The following is a 20,486-nucleotide window of genomic DNA, read 5'->3' on the forward strand; positions in this document are numbered from 1 at the left end:
CCAGGAGAACTTGTAATCTATAAGCAAGCCTAAGTACTTGTACTGTTCAACCACCTAGAGCTCGGCACAGCCGCACGCGAGCCCGGCCGGCCGCGCACTGCAGCAACAAAGCAAAGTGCAAAGTGCAGTCGACGAAAAATGTTTGTACCAACTATAAAAATCGACATTATAGTCAATTGCGGCATTTTCTTTCCCTTCTCTCTGACTGACAAAGTCCTCGCTAGTGACATAGAAAGATGTTTCGAAAATCCTCTATTGTGAGATTGTGACATAATAAAATGCGCAACTTTATAGTAAAATTGTTTATTTCATTAATTATATACACGCTATAATGGACACGAGTAAATGATTAAACTTTTGTCTTCGGAAACAGATACTATTTTGTTGCTATCTGCGTTGAACTTCACTCCCCAAACCTGTAACAAAAGTTGTAATATTTGAATAAAGTCGATAGTTTTTAAAGTATTTAAAAAATAACATAGCTAGGTACTGGTTTAGCCCAGGTGCCGTAGCCGGATGGCATTTCTGCGACGCGAAACGAAAACGAAACGCCGCGAAAGGTAGTCTGGCTCTGTCGCTGATCGAGTGCACGGGCCGGCGCTGCGCAAGAGCGATAGAGATACTCGTTGATATCTACGAGCGTTTCGTTTCGTGAGCGTTTGTGCCGTTCGGCTACGTACCCAGAAAACGTAGCTAAGCAGTAGACATGTTCAAAATACATAATTGTGTCAACGACTCTATATGTCTCAGACACGGACTCAGTCGGTCTGGTTGGCGTTGCTGGCGACGAAACACTTGACCGTAGACAACCTAGCTAGACTATACCTACTACCTAGTCATAGTAATCTTTGAACACGTTCTGGCATTGCATGGAGACAACTGCCCAGACCTGGACGGTCCGGTCTTGCCATCTTATGAGAAAGCAATTTTTTTTTTAAATTATAAATGGGCTTACCTTGGCCACAGACCAGCCAAAGGCAAAGACGTGGCCTACGATGGCGTGAGCTCGACTAGAAGATGCCTTGATTTGAAGGTTGCCGGGTCATATGAGCTCGGAAATATAGCCGCCGGCAAGGAATTCCACTCCTTGGCAGTGCGCATAAAAGAAGAAGCAAAGCGCTTCGTGCGAATTCGCGGAATATCTACCAAGAAAGGATGGAAACCGGAACATACCTGGTCACTGTTGTCCTTGAACACATTCTGGCACTGCATGGAGTCCAGGTCCCACACCCGGACGGTGCGGTCGGCACTGCTGGATACGAAGCGTTTGCCGTCCGGTGAAAACGCGACCGAGAGCACCCATGAAGCGTGCCCGGACAGCGTGCCGGCCAGGTTCGCGTGGACTCTGCAAGTTTTATACACTTTAATTTGTGACAAAAGACTTAATTTCTATTATGACGCGTTTTTTCTAGGCTGCCGTTCTTACCGAAAAGAATGTGAATACCTATTCTAAATCGGTTGTCACCAGGCCGAAGACTTTAGAACGCAGCTCGTATCATATCAATGAGTTTTTTAGATGAGTGTAATAGGTGTAGCTTATCATCATATGGCATATCGTCACTACTTTAAAAAAAACTTGTATCTTCATCTGTCAATGAAAAGAAAATTGTAGTAAGTATGTATGGAATGCATATAGGCTTACTGCGTTTTAACTTTGAGGAGCAGCGTGAGATCCGAGATTTTTTCAAAGTAGTGACAATAAATATGTACAAAGCTTAGTATTTTTTTTTATTTTGATACTTATTACTTACACATCATAAAGCTTCATATGGCCATCATCAGATGCAGTGAGCAGTAGCTGCGAATCGGGTGAGAAGCAGAGGCTGCGAATGGGCATGGCGTGGCCTTCTAGCGTGTGCACCAGCTTGCCTTGTGCTACGTCAAAGATGTTGATGATACCGTCCAAAGCACCGCTGGCTATGTACTTGCCGTCAGGACTCTGAAAAAAAATATATATTATGGGCCTATACAGAACTTATTGGTCTCAATCTGTATACAGGCATGCCTTGGCCCAGACATTGTCAAAAATGCACTTGCGGCTGCATTGCATTGGGCGAGTCACTTTACCGAACAACAAGCTGTTTTGTACGGCAATTTTCTTCAACATCGTGTATATGAAGTTATGAACTATCTAATCCATCTATTGATCAATGTCTAGTCAACTTTTACAAGCATGTTCCAATTTTTTTTACAAATGTCCGCTTGTTTACAGGTCAATTCACAAGAGCTGGCACGAATGGAACGAATGTTTGAATGAAAATATGCATAGGTGTGACAGATTAACCAATAAAATGGTGGCTCTTGACAGTTACGACTGTATACCAATACAGGTGTCACTCACACAAACAAAGTTTCGTTCATTTCATTCGTGCCAGCTTTCGTGAATCGACCTGTACCTTCCAGAACTATAATTTTATTATTTATTTATTTATTTAAACTTTATTGCACAAATAATCAATAAAAAGTACAAATGGCGGACTTAACGCCTTAAGGCATTCTCTACCAGTCAACCATTGGGCAAAACAGAGATAGTTAGTTTGGTGCACAATATTATAGAGCCTGTATGAGATTGTAATGATTAAATACAAGTCGATACCTACTATTATAAAATAAACATACACAAATACAATAAATAAACCTACATATATATTACGCTCGGAATCACCCCCCTCGGACAAAGAAGCAAATGCATGTGCTGGGAAACAAACACCATCCTCTAAGGTTGTAAAAACCAATGCCTTCCAAGTAATGAGGCATAGAGCACAAATAAACAGCACAAAAAACTAAATGTCATAGGCCACAGTTCAACTCCTCTTTATACTATCAAACAGCAAGTAAACAACAACAATCAACTCCCCAAGCCGGTTGGTCCCCGTGGGGAGAAAGACCAAAACCCCCTAACACTATATAAAGAAAACCAAGCAAAACAAAATACCAGTAATGACAACATTCTACATGTGTGTACATTAAATACTAGAACACTCCGAACTCCTGAAAATCTTAACGAGCTAGAACTGGCATTATCAAACATAAAATGGGACATTGTGGGCCTCAGTGAAGTCAGACGACTAGGAGAAAATATAGAGGATCATGGAAGCTTCCTTATGTACTATAAAGGAGAAACACCCGGCCAATATGGCACAGGATTTCTAATAAAACCAGAACTAAAACACTACATAGAAGAATTTATTGGAATATCGGAACGTATAGCAATACTCAACATAAAACTGCCACATGGAGAACAAAAAGAATCATGGTCCATTATACAAGTCTATTCACCGACCGAACTATCCAGCAAGTTAGAAATAGAATCCTTCTACTCTTTGCTAACCGACGCAATCAAAACTCACGGACACAAGAACTTAGTAGTGATGGGTGACTTCAACGCAAGAATTGGGAGCAGAGGCATAGGAGAAGAGCTAATAATGGGCCCACACTGTTCTGGCAAGCGCACACGAAACGGTGGAAAACTTATCCAACTAGCTTATGAAAACAACTTGAAAATACTCAACAGCATATACAAACAAAGAGATAACAACAGATGGACGTGGATATCCCCAAATGGTCAACACAAGAACGAGATCGACTATATTCTCACGAACAAAACAAAAATGTTTCATGACTGTCGAGTAATAAATAAATTAAACTTTAACACCAACCATAGGATGATAAGGGCCAAACTTCATTTTACAACTTCCAAAAAAGACAGACCCTTCATGTTGAAACCAATTACCACACTTATAGAAAACAGCGAAAACTTAAAAGAAAACCTTGAAAATTTTGCAAGATTAACAGAACACCTAGATACCCAAAATAAATATGACAAATTTGAGGAACTCTTACACACAAAGGAAAGCAACAAACTTAAAATAAAATGTAACTCAGCGAAATGGCTTACAAGGGAAACAAGGGAACTATTAAAAACTAGGGCTGAACTAATATCCCTACATGGAAAAACGAAACAAGACAGACAAAATATCACTAAAATCAGTAACGAAATAAAGCTAAACATGAGAAAAGACAGACAAAGACACAGGCTGGCACTTTTGGAAAATTGCATTCAAAGAACAGGCGGGACTAAAAAAGCGAAAAAACAGTTATTGGAAAAAATAGACTGGATACCCAATATCTCAGATAAAACAGGAAAATGCAAAACCAGTCGTCCAGAGATTATCTCTATAGCGACCACTTTCTTCAGAGATCTATACACAAAGAAGGATAACAATCACCCGACAGACACAACAGGTGAAAGCGTGGTTCCAAACATATTACCTGCAGAAGTGGAAAAAGCAATAAAAACACAAAAAAGAGATAAGGCACCCGGAGCGGATGGTATTAGCAACGAATTTCTGACTGCTAACATAGAAATCCTTGTACCACCTCTCACCACCATATTCAATGATGTGCTACAAAGAGAGATAATCCCTAATCAATGGACTACTTCGACAATCATACTATTGCACAAAAAAGGCGACAAAAACAACATTAACAACTACCGCCCTATTAGCTTGATGTCAAATATATACAAAATCTTCGCTAAAATTATCCTTAATAGAATGACCAAGATCCTAGATGAAAGCCAACCGAGGGAACAAGCAGGATTTAGGAGCGGATATTCAACCCTGGACCATATACATGTAGTTAAACAACTCTTTGAAAAAGCGAAGGAATTCAATATCACGCTACACTGCTGTTTTGTGGATTATAGCAAAGCCTTCGACTCTCTTGAACACGACAAAATCTGGCAAGCCCTAATAAATCAAGGAGTTGAAATCAAGTACATCAGAATCCTAAAAAACATCTATGAAAATAGCAAGGCCAAAATTAAGTTGGACAGAGAAGGTGAAGAAATTAAAATAGGAAGAGGAGTCCGTCAAGGCGATCCAGTGTCACCAAAACTCTTTACGGCTGTCTTAGAAGAGGTATTCCGTAAATTAAATTGGGAGGAATGCGGATTATCAATCAATGGCGAAAACCTCTCGCATTTAAGATTTGCAGACGATCTCATATTAATCTCACCATCTAAAACCAGACTAAACGAAATGATATGTGACCTAGATACAGAAAGCCAGAAAGTAGGGCTATGTATGAACACCCTGAAGACCAAAGCCATGACCAATGGAAAAGACAAAGAACCCATTTACGTCAACAACAACATGATCGAGTATGTAAATGAATACTTATATCTAGGCCAAATTATATCCCCACACGACTTGACTACGAAAGAACTAGACAGGCGTATTGGAAACGGGTGGAAGCAATATTGGAACTTAAAAGAAGTTATGAAAAATAAAGAAATGAGTATGACCATAAAAAGGAAACTGTTCGATACCTGTATACTTCCTGTCCTAAGTTATGGTTGCCAAACATGGGCACTAAACAAATCCCACTACAAAAAGCTAGAGATATGTCAAAACGCTATGGAGAGAAGCATGATGGGAAAGCGGTTAGCCGATAAAGTTAGAAACATAGATATAAAGAAATGTACTAAAACAAAAGACATTACTACAACAATTAAAAAGTTAAAATGGCAATGGGCAGGTCACACAATAAGAGGGAAAGAAAAGTGGTCTAAAACGATAATGTACTGGTTCACTAAATACAAAAAGAGGAAACGTGGCAGGCCAAGAAGAAGATGGGAAGGTGAGATAAAGCGTGCAGCAGGAAGTTCCTGGACTACAATAACAAAAGACAGAGACAAATGGAAGGAGTTAGGGGAGGCCTTTGCCTACAAAAGGCATACAGACAAAAACTAGGAAATATAATACATTATGAATGTCAACAACAAAATGAAATGTAACAAAACGTCTGAAATAAAGGCTATTTTATTTATTTATTTATTATTTATTTTTTATACATATATATTAGTATAATACAAATATATAAATAAAATACACATACATAAATAAATAAATGTACCTAGTGCGAGACATCATTAATAATAATCATCATAATTTTAATCTAGTTAAAAATAGTTTCATAAACGAGTCTTATGGACTCAGACACTGTCCTACTAATCTGATTTAAAGGCTTCAAAGTTACAGTTACAAGTTTTTTTACAAATAAGGCAAAGAGCAATAAAAGATGACTGGGTCTAATGCACAGATGAACATGAAACAGAATAAATAACGAAACATATGCCTTACATAAGCAACGCTAAGTGTAAATTTCCCCCTCGTATCCAATGTCTGTTCCTGCTTGCCGCTCTCCACACTGAATATGAGGATCTTCCCAGCATTGCTTCCTGAGATCACATGCTTGCCGTCAGGTGAAAAGTCTAGTGTCCACACATCGGAGGAGCCCTGCTCCATCGTCTTGAGTTTTTCACCGGATGCAATATCCCATAGGATCAAGGAGGAATCTTGAGAACTGCTTGCTAATGCTGCAAGTAATATTATTTATATGAAATATGAATATAAATAACATGTTCAGACTGGTAATTTCTAAAAATATGTCTGTCTATGTTAATTTCCGCAGCCTATACAAAATGTTTGAAAAGACACATATTATATACAAATGTAAACACAAAACAATACAATTTTTTTTTTGGGACTGGTGTAAAAGAGTCATTGTTCTCAAAGAGTGAGCCATATAAATCATATTTTTACTATTTTTTATATTTATTCAAATTATTCAGTTTATTAACTATGCAATCCAACATTTGTTAATTTTACTAATAAATATATAAAAACATACTTGCAAATAAAATGCTATGAAGAGTGAAGCTTGTGAACAATAAAGATATGTATTATTTAGATATCTTTACAAGTTCAATCCTGGTAAGGGCATTTATTTGTGTGACGGGCAAAGATATTTTGCTTCTGAGTCATGGATGTTTTATATGTATATAAATATGTATTTATCTGTATAAGTAAGTATATTGTCGCCTAGCACCCACAGTACAAGCTTTGCTTAGTTTGGGGCTGGGTTGGTCTGTGTAACAAGGTATCCCCAATATTTATTTATTTACATAAAAAAAACACAGGGATTAGTCATAATACCAATAATACTCACTTTTACCGTCGGGACTCACTGCCACGGATATGACGCCGAGAGAATGTCCTTCCAGTTGGTGCCTTAGTTCAAGCTTTCCATTATCTAACTGCCAAATTTTAATTATATCATCCAACCCTCCTGTAATGATATAATCTTCTACTGCTTCCTGAGAATGGTTTGAGTCCCTAAAAAAGATTAAATTTCATTTAAAATACCAGACTGATGTCTGTTTTGGTACAAGATAACTAAAGTAGGCATAATAGGTTAACTTACTGAGAGTTCTCGTTATTTTCACCATTATCCTGAGGTTTCTGCTTTTCATGACCAATTCTACTCCAGCCACAACACCAGATTGAGTCTTCATGAGCATTTTCTTTCTTTAATTCTAAATAATACTGCAAAATGAAAAAATATAAAGCATATTGCTTCAGTTTGCCGGGTTCAAACTATATTTTTTACACCTTATTGGGACTTACCAATGTTGTTATCGACATAGTTGTTTTCAATATAGGCAAGTAATACGTATGCCTCAAGAATTAATAATTGTAATAATTTGATGAATGGTTTCCAAATTTCACAAAATAAACAAGCACTTTCCAAGCGAATGCATGTCAAACTCAATTTGATGACATTGACGTTTGCTCCATAGAGAAATGGAGTATTACTTTATTTCACGCTAAATTTCCAGGGACCAAAGAAATCATAATACATCCAAGGAATCATTTAAGCGGCTAGATACGTTCCAACATTTGTACCTACACGCATCACAACACGTGAATAGAACGCTTTATCCATAAAGTAAAAAACTGTGACATAATTTTTTAATTTATTATCTGTGGAAAACCACTGCCAATGCCATTGTGAATTTGGCATCAGTGTTGCCAGATCTACTGATTTAGCAGTAGATCTACCTGATTTTGAAAAAATCTACTGATCTACTGCTTTTTTTGTAATTTTTCAAGATATCTACCTGCTTTTTCCCAAATCGATATTTTTTAGTATAAACAATTGGATTGGCTACAAATTTTTATTATAGACGGTCCAACAACTTAGTCAAGGCGCGAAATTAAAATTTTCTATGGGCCAACTGTCATCCCTTCATTTCTTAAAGTTGCTGCTTTTTTCTAGTGACAGAAATCGCTTGACAGACTTTATATCTGTGATTGTTCGTAGTGTAGTGATAGCTTTGCATTAGCAATAGCGATTTAGGCGGGTGCAAGAGTTTGATGTTTGTATGTTTAATATTCTGTATTCATATCAAATAATAGTACATTACGTCAGATGCTGGGAAAGAAGGGCTTACATGCTGTGTAGGTATATCCATCTGAGTAGGATAGTGATACGAAGCCTGTAAGCTCTTTTCACGGCGAGGCATGTAATTATAGTACTTTTCTCAAACTTGCAATGATATGAAAAAAAAAATCTACTAGGCAAAAAGAAAACTCTTCTAATTCCGCGCCAAATTTTTTTTTAACTCTGAGGTAACTTATGAAACGGTGACATTCAGGTGCATTAGTACCTACTATTAATGTTTTTTTTTCTGATTACTAAATGTCATGGTGTAGTGTCAGCATTTGACGTTTAGAAACAAATGGAGGGTGCTTTACAGGCAGGCTTTTTTTTGCTGTAAACTGTACTATGAAATATTATCTTCACTCAGCTCACCGGACACGTAGTAGTCCCGACAACATTTCATTGCAAGTTTGAGAAAAAGTTCTTATTTGTGCAACTGCCCCATCGATACTGAATAGGAATGGAACCAATTGAATGCATCCTACACCTTACAGCGATAAGACCGCCTGTTGCTACCTATGTTTAATGTCTGCTATTTGTAATCTGTTATCCTTGTGGTGCAATAAAGAATATTTACTTACTTACTTACTTACTTACCTTATAAAACAAAGTCCCCCTTCGCGTCTGTCTATGCGTGTTCGCGATAAACTCAAAAACTACTGAACAGATTTTCATGCGGTTTTCACCCATGAATAAGTGATTCTTGGGGAAGATTTAAGCATATAATTTGTTGAGACTTTGTTTGAAATATAACGATATTTGCTAAACAAGTCGGACAAAATCCCACTTTCTGAGAGCCTTAATCGAAAACGCTGCCTAAACCGTTTGAGCTATATCATGATCTGTATGGCGAAATATTGTATCTCTCATAGGTTTACACATAGCTGGGCATTAACTCGTTAATCCGTTAATCGTTAATTAACGAAGTTAACATTTTGGTTAACGGATTAACTTTTAAGTTAACTTTAAAAAATGTTAACGGATTCGTTAACTTCCGTTAAATGTCTTCGAGTCCGTTAATCGTTAATCTAGTTCCGCACGCGCCGAGTAAAACTTGCTCTAACCGCTACTGTAAAAGGCCGGAGTACGGCGAAACCTAGGATTTTCCCGAAAATTCACAGTCTACATATCAATTGGTGCCTTTGGATCACTTGTTCGAGACCTGCTAAAGTTTATTAGTCCTACTGCACCCATCACTAACCGCGAAACAGAATGTAAACCATCAGGCATGACGCATGGCACATAAATCGCGCAACCGACGCATCAAGCCAGAGTTCGGCGGACCGCGCTATCTACCAAGTTCCCGTGGATCGTGAAGCTGGGATTTTTCAAGAGATTTTGGCGATCTTCGGTCATTTACAGTAACATAATAAACTTACCCAAAAACTTAATAGTTAATAACTGATGCAACTAGCTACAGTAAAATATTTTTTTATCACGATTAACGGATTATCGATTAACTTTAACTTCCGTTAAATTTGTTGAAATGTATCGCTTTAACGATTAACGAAGTTAACTTTTATAGTAACGCATTAACGATTATCGAAGTTAACTATTTGATTAACGGTGCCCAGCTATGGGTTTACATAAAAGTCCGCGAAAGCATATGTCTATCTTTTACGGATAACTTACTATGTATAACCATTTTTAATCCCCATGCGTAGCTGGGGCGGGCCGCTAGTGTGGAATAAGTTTATCTTCGTAAAAATTGTATGGGATAAGTTTTTTTCTTGATGTGTGACCGGATTCTGATTCGGTTTTTTTTTTATACAAACATTTGATCATGGATAAGAAAGAAAAAAGTTTAAAAATATTTTAAGCGGGTTACTCACGTATTAAGTCGATATAGCGTTCGACATGTTTCGGTTCAATTTCGAGAACCTTTCTCAAGAGTAGCGACACCCCGCCTTTACATGTCGAGAGCGCGACGCATACTGCGGGCGCTTGCTCGGTGCGCGCGGCTGCTGAGGACAGGCGCAGGGGGGGTCGGCGGCGCGGGCGACGTCACCGTGGCGAGATCGGAGCTACCCACTATGTTACTTTTGTCAAAAGCAGGATTGCACACAACACTTATTACGTCACTTGTTAAGGGTGCGTTTACACTGCGCCTGTCCTCAGCAGCCGCGCGCACCGAGCAAGCGCCCACAGTATGCGTCGCGCTCTCGACATGTAAAGGCGGGGTGTCGCTACTCTTGAGAAAGGTTCTCGAAATTGAACCGAAACATGTCGAACGCTATATTGACTTAATACGTGAGTAACCCGCTTAAAATATTTTTAAATATGTATGAGTCTCACGGGAGTTTTATAGTTAAAAAGAAAAAAAGTTTATCAAAAATGACCTTCGTATGTTTTTTCCAAAACCTATCAACGCCAATCTTCATGAATTTAAAATCGCGAGAAGTCTTAAAAGAGTTCCAGGACCGTGTTCATGTCACAGTATAATTTTTCTTTCATTCTTCTTCACTTAGTATCAATATTTGTAGTCTACTGCTTTTTTTCCCGATCTACTGCTTTTTTATTCATTTTTCTACTGTATACTTCAGATTCCGTCTGGCAACACTGTTTGGCATTCTTTTCTGAGAATGCGTATGGGATTTATTTATTTCGATACGTTCTTTTCTGTTTCGTGATGATAAGACATCACAAATAATATCACCAAGTTATATACAGGTATTCTTGTTGTTTAGTTTCGAGTTAGTAAGAAGCAAAAGGTGATTTTAAACTTTGAAAATGGCTGTGTCGAAATCAACGAACACCTACAATCGACAAAATTGGGAAGATTCGGTAAGATTAAACCATATTTTTCGTACATGTACAGTAAAGCTTAGTTAAATTGTTATTAATATTATGATTCTTCTTTTTCAGGACTTTCCAATTCTATGCCAAACATGCCTAGGAGACAATCCGTATATTCGTATGGTAACGTGTTATTTTATCACTATTTATGAAGGTTATTTAATATTCATAGATCGTTAATATGATTAAATTATTTTTCAGACGAAAGAAAAGTACGGTAAAGAGTGTAAAATATGCGCTCGACCATTTACAGTCTTCCGTTGGTGCCCAGGGTCTAGGATGCGCTTCAAGAAAACAGAAATTTGTCAAACATGTTCCAAATTGAAGAATGTTTGTCAAACTTGCCTATTGGATTTAGAATATGGATTGCCTATTCAAGTTAGAGATGCTGCTCTTAAGATACAAGACGATCTACCTCGAAATGAAGTGAATAAAGAGTATTATATTCAGAACTTAGATAGTCAAATGTCTAAATTTGATTCCACTCAACCAAGCAATTCTGCTCTCAAGTCGAAGGGTGCTTCTGATCTGTTGTTGAGGTTGGCCCGAACTGCACCTTATTACAAGAGGAATAGGCCACATGTGTGTTCATTCTGGGTAAAAGGAGAGTGTCGGAGAGGAGAGGAATGCCCATACCGGCATGAAAAGCCTACTGACCCTGATGATCCATTGGCTGACCAGAACATTAAAGACAGGTACTCCATTGTTTTCTATATCTTGACTACTCTGATCAGAGCTAGGTACTGCCAAAGAATTATAATTACAGTCCAAAAAGAAATTCTAGGAATAGTGGCAACAAGTCAATGTATAGTGCATAGTGGGTAAAACATAGAATAGACATTAGTGTATTTATCACGTTTTCTATAACCTAAGTTTAACAAAATAAAGAAATGATTGATTTATTGCCACTTAATTTCTAAAATTTCATATCCAACTGATTCAAGCATATTGAAAGCCATAACTTTTCTGATAAGATACTCAGCTCACTAATTAGATTACAGTAGAAATTACTGTACATAAACTACCACAATAACCCTTAAAATACTTATTTGTTGACAGATACTATGGTGTAAACGACCCAGTAGCGGAGAAGCTGATGCGGCGCGCTGCTGCCATGCCAGCCCTGCCGCCTCCTGAGGACAGAACTGTCACCACTTTGTATGTGGGCAACTTGCCTGAAAACATCTCTGAAGAGGAGCTGAGGGGACATTTCTACCAATATGGAGAAATAAGGTTTGCAATCTTTCTTATCAATAATCTTATCTGTAGTATGGCTTGATATAAGTGCATATTTAATTAGGGTCCATGCAGCATGTTTTTTTTACTGCCTGGTTTTTTCTTACTGATTTCTCATATAGATATGAGCAACAGTTATATGTAAAACTTGCTCAGTCATTTTTCTAGATCAAACCTAGTGCTCACATGACATTTTTTTGGTCTATTGTTTTTTACAAATTGTAACTTTTGAATCACCAAGTTGATTTTCTTTTGAGTCTCTCTTTCTCTCTCTTTAGCCTGATTCTACCCTTCGGGTGTAGGCCTCCTTCAACATGCGCCACTACTTTCTTTTGAGTGTTTTGTATCAAGTAATAAGAGTATTTAGTGTTTCATAAAAGAGACAATTGTGATCCGTATAGAACCACTATGTTTAAAGTTTGAATTTAATTGACAGTATGTATGTAAACCAACCTAGAACAGTTTTTTTTTCAGATCAGTTTTTAACTGGTTTCAGTTTATAACTATTTCGTAACTATTTATTAGGTCGCTAACGTTAGTGCCGCGAGCACAATGCGCCTTCGTGCAGTACACGACCCGAAGCGCCGCCGAGCACGCGGCAGAGAAGACCTTCAACCGACTGGTCATCGGCGGCAAGCGGCTCACCATCAAGTGGGGCAAATCTCAAGGTATGGATGATGGAATTTTTTGTACCTAAAAAGTCTGACATCAAGTAGAACTTAACATATTCACTATCAGACAAAAAATGGCGCACTACGTCAGAAACTGTTCGTAATTTATAACCGCCCACTTGTATGACGAGAACTCGTCCAGCGGATTCTCTGACATTTGAATACAGTTCACAAGTGCCCACCAGATAGGCGGGTTCTTGGTGTCGACTGTCGAATATGTTGTTGTTTGAATATGATTACATATCTTCATTTCACTACAATTCCTTTGTACTTTTATTTATTGTGTCATGATCCATTATTTTTGGTAGGTCAATTAAGGTGCATAAATTTATTTGATTTTAGTTTGCTATATAATTATTTGCGTTTCAGGTCGTCAAGGTACAAACGAGAAGAACGAAGCGTTACCGGCGTTGGAGCCCGTGCCCGGCCTGCCCGGCGCTCTGCCGCCGGCGCCCGCCTTTTTGCATCCATTCCCACCACAGGTAAATATATGTTACAGTATATTGACAGGGCTAACTCCGGTTTTAACATTTGCAATATATAAAAAATACAAATCTTCAATATCAAATAGTCGGGTCTACACTGGCCGCACGTCTCGCGAGGAAAACTTCCGTGCTCGTGCGCGCACGTTCGCCTCGCCCGAGCAAATTTGTTCGGCAAGATGGCGGCCCACGGTCAGCCACGGCAGTTTAGAATAGTTCTGCACGTGAGCACATATTTACTTAGTCGGTCCTAAAGTATTTGGAAGTGGAAGTGGAACTATTTTTTTCCTTCTTCAGAGCTCGTAGCATACTCTATCATTCTGTTTATTATACTTTTCTTCAACATCGAACATTTTTTCGTCTGTAAAGAGGATATCGCGGTGTAGATTTTTCGCGTACCGCTTTAACAACTTTCGGGATCTTTTAAGCCTTATTGTTTTAAGACGCGTATTAAGTACTCTTTGTATGCTCGTAGACTAAGATCTTCGTTTAAAATCTTTTTGACGGTTTTCCTACTGACACCCATCTGCAAAGCCATCAACTTCTGTTTTCGGACAGGATTTCTTGCTATACGGGCCTTGATCGCTTTGATCACTGCTGGTGTTCTTACGGAGCGTGGCCGGCCAGTTCTTTTTTGTCCTCAACACTAGAGACTTCATTGTACCTATCAATCATTGAGGTATATGTACTACGTACTAGAGGCGACGTTGCCAAGCGAAAACACTGCACATGCTGACAAATGCGCGGGGTGGGGGGAGCGGCAATTTACGCATAGAGTAGGTCCACCATCAGATGTGACACATTATTATTATATTCTGCCTAACGGAAATTTTATATTTTAAAATACGGCTAGTCTAGTCAAAATGATTTATTTATTTACAACTTAAACAATACAAATTAATATAATTGTGCTGTACTTATCTTCTTCTTTAAAATACAATGAATGAACATATATATGTGTTGGACAAAGCGTATCCATTGTTCCCTTTTTTCATGACCAGATCAAAGAAAACTGCAAAAAGTGAGCGTGCTAAAAATACAATTTCACTCAAAAAATATTAACAATCAATAAAGAAATAAACTTTTTTTATATTATAGTAACATAATTCATGACGTAGTAATTAGTTACCTAATCATTTTCCAAATAGAAATATATATATTTCGCAAATATATTAGAGGTGAAACACATTAGTAGGAACAATGTAAATGGCACATCTGCGCGGTTAGTCTTTGATTGCGTCACCAAAATGGCGGCAGTCCCGCTCCCGCTCGCGTATTTGTAGAATATTCAATCTTAAAATATTATAGACGAGTTTTTTGTTTAATTTACCGATGAAATGTCACACCTTGACTTTTATTTGATTTTTTCGAGTGATTAGAACAATTTTTAAGCACACAAGAACGCATTATTCACGTGGAAAGTAAATGCATCACGGCACGTGACTGCACTGCAAGGGCCTGGTGACGACTGACAACGTTGCGGTCCATGGACCGCAGTGGGGTGTGTAAAAAATTCTCTTAGCAGCGTCGCCTCTAGTACGTAGTACATATACCTCAATGCTATCAATATTACGGTATACAAATCTAAGCGTTATATTTAATTTTTTGAGCAACTTGAAAATGGTACTTGGCGAGTGCCCACAGCGGTGCAACGCTAAAACAGCTATTCGGTTTTCTTTTTATGTCCACTCCATCGTGAACAATCGCAGCAAATGACTTTTTGTTTTAAAATAATTGTCAAACATTCAAAAATGGAATCCAAAAACATTTTCTTAAAATTATGTTCTAAATTTAAAAATAAGGTGCCAGTGACAGAATTTTAGGACCGACTAAGTATTGCCATGAATCTAGAATGATTAATTTTTCTTTTTAATCTCGCCACACTCGCCGAGCAAATTTACTCGGGTGATGGCAAACGTCTGCTCATGAGTATGAACAATTTCCTCGCGAGGCGTGCGGCCGATGTGTATTTTTTAACCGTCGCCTCATATCTCTCAAAGGACGGTTATCAAGTCGTCTGTATGTTTTTTTTTTTTTTTATTTTTTTTAATGTTTGTTCCTCGATATCTCCGTCGTTACTGGACCGATTTTGAAAAATTTTTTTTGATTGAATGTATATGCATACAGATTGGTCCCATTTTTCTCAGAACCCAGTTCTGATGATGGGATCCTGGAGAAATCGAGGGAACTCCTCGAATCTGAAAGGCATACATGTGGTGATTTTTGTGTTTTTAAAGGAACAGCATGCATTTAGGTACGGAACAGTGACATTTGGTGCAGTGGAAGTGCTGATGATGGCCAGAACGGAACTCTTCAAATCTGAACGGCACGCTTATAGTGACTTTGGTATTTTTATAAGAACAGCATGCACTTTCGTCCAGAACAGTGACATTTGGTGCAGTGGAATTGCTGATGATGGTCAGAACCGAACTCCTCAAATCTGAACGGCACGCTTATAGTGACTTTGGTATTTTTATAAGAACAGCATGCACTTTCGTCCAGAACAGTGACATTTCGTGCAGTGGAACTGCTGATGATGGCCAGAACCAAACTCCTCAAATCTGAACGGCACGCTTATAGTGACTTTGGTATTTTTATAAGAACAGCATGCACTTTCGTCCAGAACAGTGACATTTGGTGCAGTGGAATTGCTGATGATGGTCAGAACCGAACTCCTCAAATCTGAACGGCACGCTTATAGTGATTTTGGTATTTTTATAAGAACAGCAGGCACTTTCGTCCAGAACAGTGACATTTGGTGCAGTGGAACTGCTGATGATGGCCAGAACCAAACTCCTCAAATCTGAACGGCACGCTTATAGTGACTTTGCCATTTTTATAAGAACAGCATGCGCTTACGTCTAGAACAGTGACATTTGGTACAGTGGAACTGCTGATGATGGTCAGAACCGAACTCCTCAAATCTGAACGGCACGTTTATAGTGACTTTGGTATTTTTATAAGAACAGCATGCACTTACGTCCAGAACAGTGACATTTGGTGCAGTGGAACTGCTGATGATAGTCAGAACCGAACTCCTCAAATCTGAACGGCACACTCATAGTGACTTTGGTATTTTTGTAAGAAAAGCATGCATTTAAGTTCAGAACAGTGACATTTATTTAGTTATGTTTGTTAAGCATATTGAGTTTTCAAGTCAAAGTTTGTCAAGCTTCGATTTCTTATAATGTAATCGGATTCATGAGGAATTGAGGAAACTCCTCAAACCTTAACGTTATACGTATATTCATTTGTGTTGCCATCTAATAATTAAAGCATTAAAAGCAGTTTTAAAAAATACTTACACATTTCTACATAATCCAACATTCGCAAGTAGCTTTCACCAGAACCCGAAAGGCGACGGTTTTTTTTTCTTAAAAATTATTGGGTTTTTGCATTGTTTACGTTCGCAGATGCCGCCGCCGCACCGGGCCAACGACTTCTTCAACCTGCACCACTACGGGCCGGCGGCGGGCTGGGGCTGGGGCGCGCCGCCGCCGCCGCCCGGCGCGGGGCTCCCTCCTCCCGGCGCGGGGCTCCCTCCTCCCGGCGCGGGGCTCCCTCCTCCCGGCCTCCCTCCCCCCGGCCCCGGGCTCCCTCCCCCCGGCCCGCCCGCGCCCGCGCTGCACTACCCGAGCCAGGACCCGGCGCGCCTCGGCGCTCACGCCCACGCCAATGCCCCGCAGACCTAAATTCTATCGCTACTATTGTCACTTTCATCATTCTGAAAAACAACGTGTATTCATTGCGAATAAACTTACTTTACAAATTCGTATGGTACATTCGCCATCATATAGGAACGGCCGAGGGTCTCACGAAACTATTGTCCCTTTGATTAGCAGGAATGTACAATAGTTATTTGTTATACAAGGGGGCAAAGTTGTATTTTAACGCCGAGTGTGGAATTGAAAAACGAGCAAGTGAAAGGATTCTATAGTTGAACCACGAGCGAAGCGAGAATAGAATCCTGAACTTGCGAGTTTTTTAACACACGAGAAGTAAAATACATTTGCACCCGAGTGTAACACAAAACTTTCCCCTCACTATAGCGAGGAAACTACAACGCAAAAAATGCGTTTATCACTGTTTCCAGTAGTTCCACAGGTGGTAAATCATCTTTATTACTAGATTCACCTACTTTTATCAGTTTTAAAGCAGTTAATTTGACTTTATTCAAGGTCCAATTACTTTACCCACTAGTGGATAAAATGCGTTTTTACCCGCTGGTATTATTAAAGGACAAAACACGTGTTTCCGAGCTAGTGAGGGGAAAATTCATATATTACAGTCGCCATCAAATATATTATAGCGGCCGAGGCTCTCGCGAACACCTGAACGCGTAGACTTTATTGTAGAGACGATGGAATGGAGTACGTGTGCAGACACTTCTGAGCACCTCGACCGCTTCGGTATATCCGATGACGACTATACGGTCGAATGCGTTTACGTGTACAAACTTATGCGATATTCTATTTTTGTTATCGTGATGTAAATGTAAACGAACTCTTACCTCCCTCCGACCAAAATAATTTATACTTTACCATGTGTTAGCGATATTTTACACGAAAATACTATTGCTTCAATGTAATTGTAACATAAAAGTGGCAATTAAGATTTACATTTGTCCATCTGGGACAAAAAAGTTGTTAAATAATAAAGAATTAATAAATAAGATAGTACTTCAAGATAGTGTTTAAAATATTGTGACGTGGGCACGGATCGAAGTGTGTTAGTTTATTGTGTTCGTATTGTAATTATACAATAAAATACTTTACTGCTACAAAATACATATCGTTTTTTTATACACTACCATATCACAGAGTACTATCGTGACCATATTCTCCAACCAACCAACCCAAACATTAAACATTAGCAAAAGAACGCATGGATCTCCGATTCGTATGCTTTCCTTTCTTAAAGTCTTAAATAGGGCAGAATAAAACAAGTATGTAATTGAAACTATATTTATTAATCATAAGTATATAACATGACTTAAGTTACAAACAGTTAAACGTTCAGATAGACCCACCTTAATCTGGGTAGGACGGTTACAATAATTTACATTCTAGGCCCAGATATATGCCCGCACTATACATAATAGGTAATACCCCGACTCGCATGAATATTTATTGAAAGTGATTTAAGTATTAACTCAGAAAGACATACATATTCAACAAAACAAACCTACATAAGATACTTCATTTAATTGAAGTAATCGTTATCAGATATATCGGGGGGCGATGTGATCAAAAATATCCGGATAGGCACTCAGTCTTGACAATAGAGGTATGTTCAGATATATATGAGCACTTTGGGCGTTTCGATATACTATCGCTGCTTTTCCTAAATACTATCCTGTCCTGTTATAATCTCATTCGTAACACCAGTAAAGTTGTGGTGGCTGTTTTTCTTTTTATACTAATTTTACTGAATTTAATAATAACATATACCTACAATCGGGGTATTACAGCACTGATACAGGAAAACGGTTCATATACATTTTACATTACCTTATGCCGTAAGGCTGCGTCCCCACTTAGGCGTCGCGTGTCTCGCGGCGCGCAACGGACGTCTCCGCCACGCCGCCTGAATGTAATTCAAAAAACGTCTCCTCAGTACATTTTGGGGCCAGTACAGCCTGGGGCGCGTCTTACGTCCTTCCTATACAAAATGTACTGAGGAGACGTTTTTTGAATTACATTCAGGCGGCGTGGCGGAAACGTCCGTTGCGCGCCGCAAGACATGCGTCTCATGAGTGTGGATGGTAGCTAAGGCGGTACACACAGGGCGCGGTGTGAGTGGGACATCGTCATATGAGACGTTCCATGTCTAATGGGTCTTGAATGCTTCGTGTGCATTAATGCACATTTTATCAAAATTTCGGATGGGCCTTTCCTTGCCTGCTTTATATTTGAAGCATCAAGACTCATTTAGACATAAAGCCACATATACAGGGTGGAAAAATCGAATGCCACATGGATGGCAACTACCTACCTTAAATATTGTAAATAGCACATTTTGTGAAAGGGAGACTTTCCTTTGTTTTTAAAAACAATAAATTCTGAATTTAAGGATTTATGAAAAATCGCTTGCCTCAGTCGGGACTCGAACCGGTCCAATGTGACAAAAAATAACGTGCTGTATTTTATGATGCAGATTGAAAGGGTTACTGGTAAGCTTAATTTTTCTCTAAATAACAAATAAAATACAATCAGAATAACGGAAGGCCATGAAAATTTCTTGCGGTGCATTTCACGTGACGGGTGAGATCAAAAAGGTAATTGTTAGTTTTCATGGCCTTCCGTTATTCTCATTGTATTTGTTATTTAGATAAAAATGAACCTTACCAATAACCTTTTCAATCTGCATCATAAAATACGGCACGTTATTTTTTGTCACATTTGACCGGTTCGAGTCCCGACTGAGGCAAGCGATTTTTCATAAATCCTTAAATGCAGAATTTATTGTTTTTAAAAACAAAGGAAAGTTTCCCTTACACAAAATGTGCTATTTTCAATATTTAAGGTAGTTGCCATCCATGTGGCATTCGATTTTTCCACCCTGTATACGTGTACTGTTTGTTTTAGTCACACACCGATACGGTTACGAGACAAACATTTAGACCCGTTACGGCTACAAGGAGAAAAAAAATCTTGTGAAAACACCCCAAAAGTAAACCCTTTGTTACTCTTTACCGCTTTGCCTTAATTGTATATTGTGATAGTCAGGTGACTAGTAAGGCTTAAAACAAAGCTTAGCTATTTCTTTACAATATCTCTATTATGAGTTGTGCTACTATGAAATCTATTCGGAACATGGGTAAGGCCGATTGTCATTATGAATAACGGACTATTTGACTACTTGTAATAAAAGATTGTTAGGTTAGCGATGCAGAAATTATAGTTCTATAGTCTAAGTGTTTTTTGTTTGACATAAACCAGCTAGTTAACAAAATAAGGGGTGAAAAAAAAGTAGGGCAACTATAATTCCTTTTAAGTAAAATAAAGAAGAT

General features: G+C 38.6%; 2 protein-coding genes across 2 annotated transcripts; one reads left to right on the forward strand and one right to left on the reverse strand.

The window, feature by feature from the left end:
• Positions 1–287: 287 nt before the first annotated feature.
• Positions 288–7,619, reverse strand: LOC125234114 (WD repeat-containing protein 61). Its single transcript, XM_048140304.1, has 7 exons — positions 7,473–7,619; positions 7,270–7,391; positions 7,015–7,181; positions 6,147–6,382; positions 1,752–1,939; positions 1,174–1,345; positions 288–416 (listed from the first exon to the last, which is right to left on the reverse strand). The coding sequence occupies exons 1-7, from the start codon at positions 7,488–7,490 to the stop codon at positions 327–329; spliced, it is 993 nt and encodes a 330-aa protein (XP_047996261.1). The 5' UTR covers positions 7,491–7,619; the 3' UTR covers positions 288–326.
• Positions 7,620–10,857: 3,238 nt separating this feature from the next.
• LOC125234091 (pre-mRNA-splicing factor RBM22) lies at positions 10,858–17,320 on the forward strand. Its single transcript, XM_048140276.1, has 7 exons — positions 10,858–11,073; positions 11,155–11,208; positions 11,287–11,780; positions 12,145–12,318; positions 12,847–12,989; positions 13,362–13,474; positions 16,888–17,320. Exons 1-7 carry the CDS (start codon positions 11,020–11,022, stop codon positions 17,164–17,166), a joined length of 1,311 nt encoding a protein of 436 aa, XP_047996233.1. The 5' UTR covers positions 10,858–11,019; the 3' UTR covers positions 17,167–17,320.
• Positions 17,321–20,486: the final 3,166 nt, after the last annotated feature.

Source organism: Leguminivora glycinivorella, chromosome 15 (assembly GCF_023078275.1).
Source record: "Leguminivora glycinivorella isolate SPB_JAAS2020 chromosome 15, LegGlyc_1.1, whole genome shotgun sequence".
Classification (NCBI taxonomy): Eukaryota; Metazoa; Arthropoda; class Insecta; order Lepidoptera; family Tortricidae; genus Leguminivora; species Leguminivora glycinivorella.

Bases quoted from the DNA above. Each gene is read 5' to 3' on its own strand.
- LOC125234114 (XM_048140304.1), bottom strand. The intron at 7,182-7,269 runs GTAAGTTAACCT...AATCTTTTTTAG, and splicing joins GAAAATAACGAGAACTCTCA to GGACTCAAACCATTCTCAGG. The intron at 1,346-1,751 runs GTAAGTAATAAG...TAAAACTTGCAG, and splicing joins CATATGAAGCTTTATGATGT to AGTCCACGCGAACCTGGCCG.
- LOC125234091 (XM_048140276.1), top strand. From the start codon at position 11,020: ATGGCTGTGTCGAAATCAACGAACACCTACAATCGACAAAATTGGGAA. The intron at 11,209-11,286 runs GTAACGTGTTAT...ATTATTTTTCAG, and splicing joins ACAATCCGTATATTCGTATG to ACGAAAGAAAAGTACGGTAA. The intron at 12,319-12,846 runs GTTTGCAATCTT...ACTATTTATTAG, and splicing joins TACCAATATGGAGAAATAAG to GTCGCTAACGTTAGTGCCGC.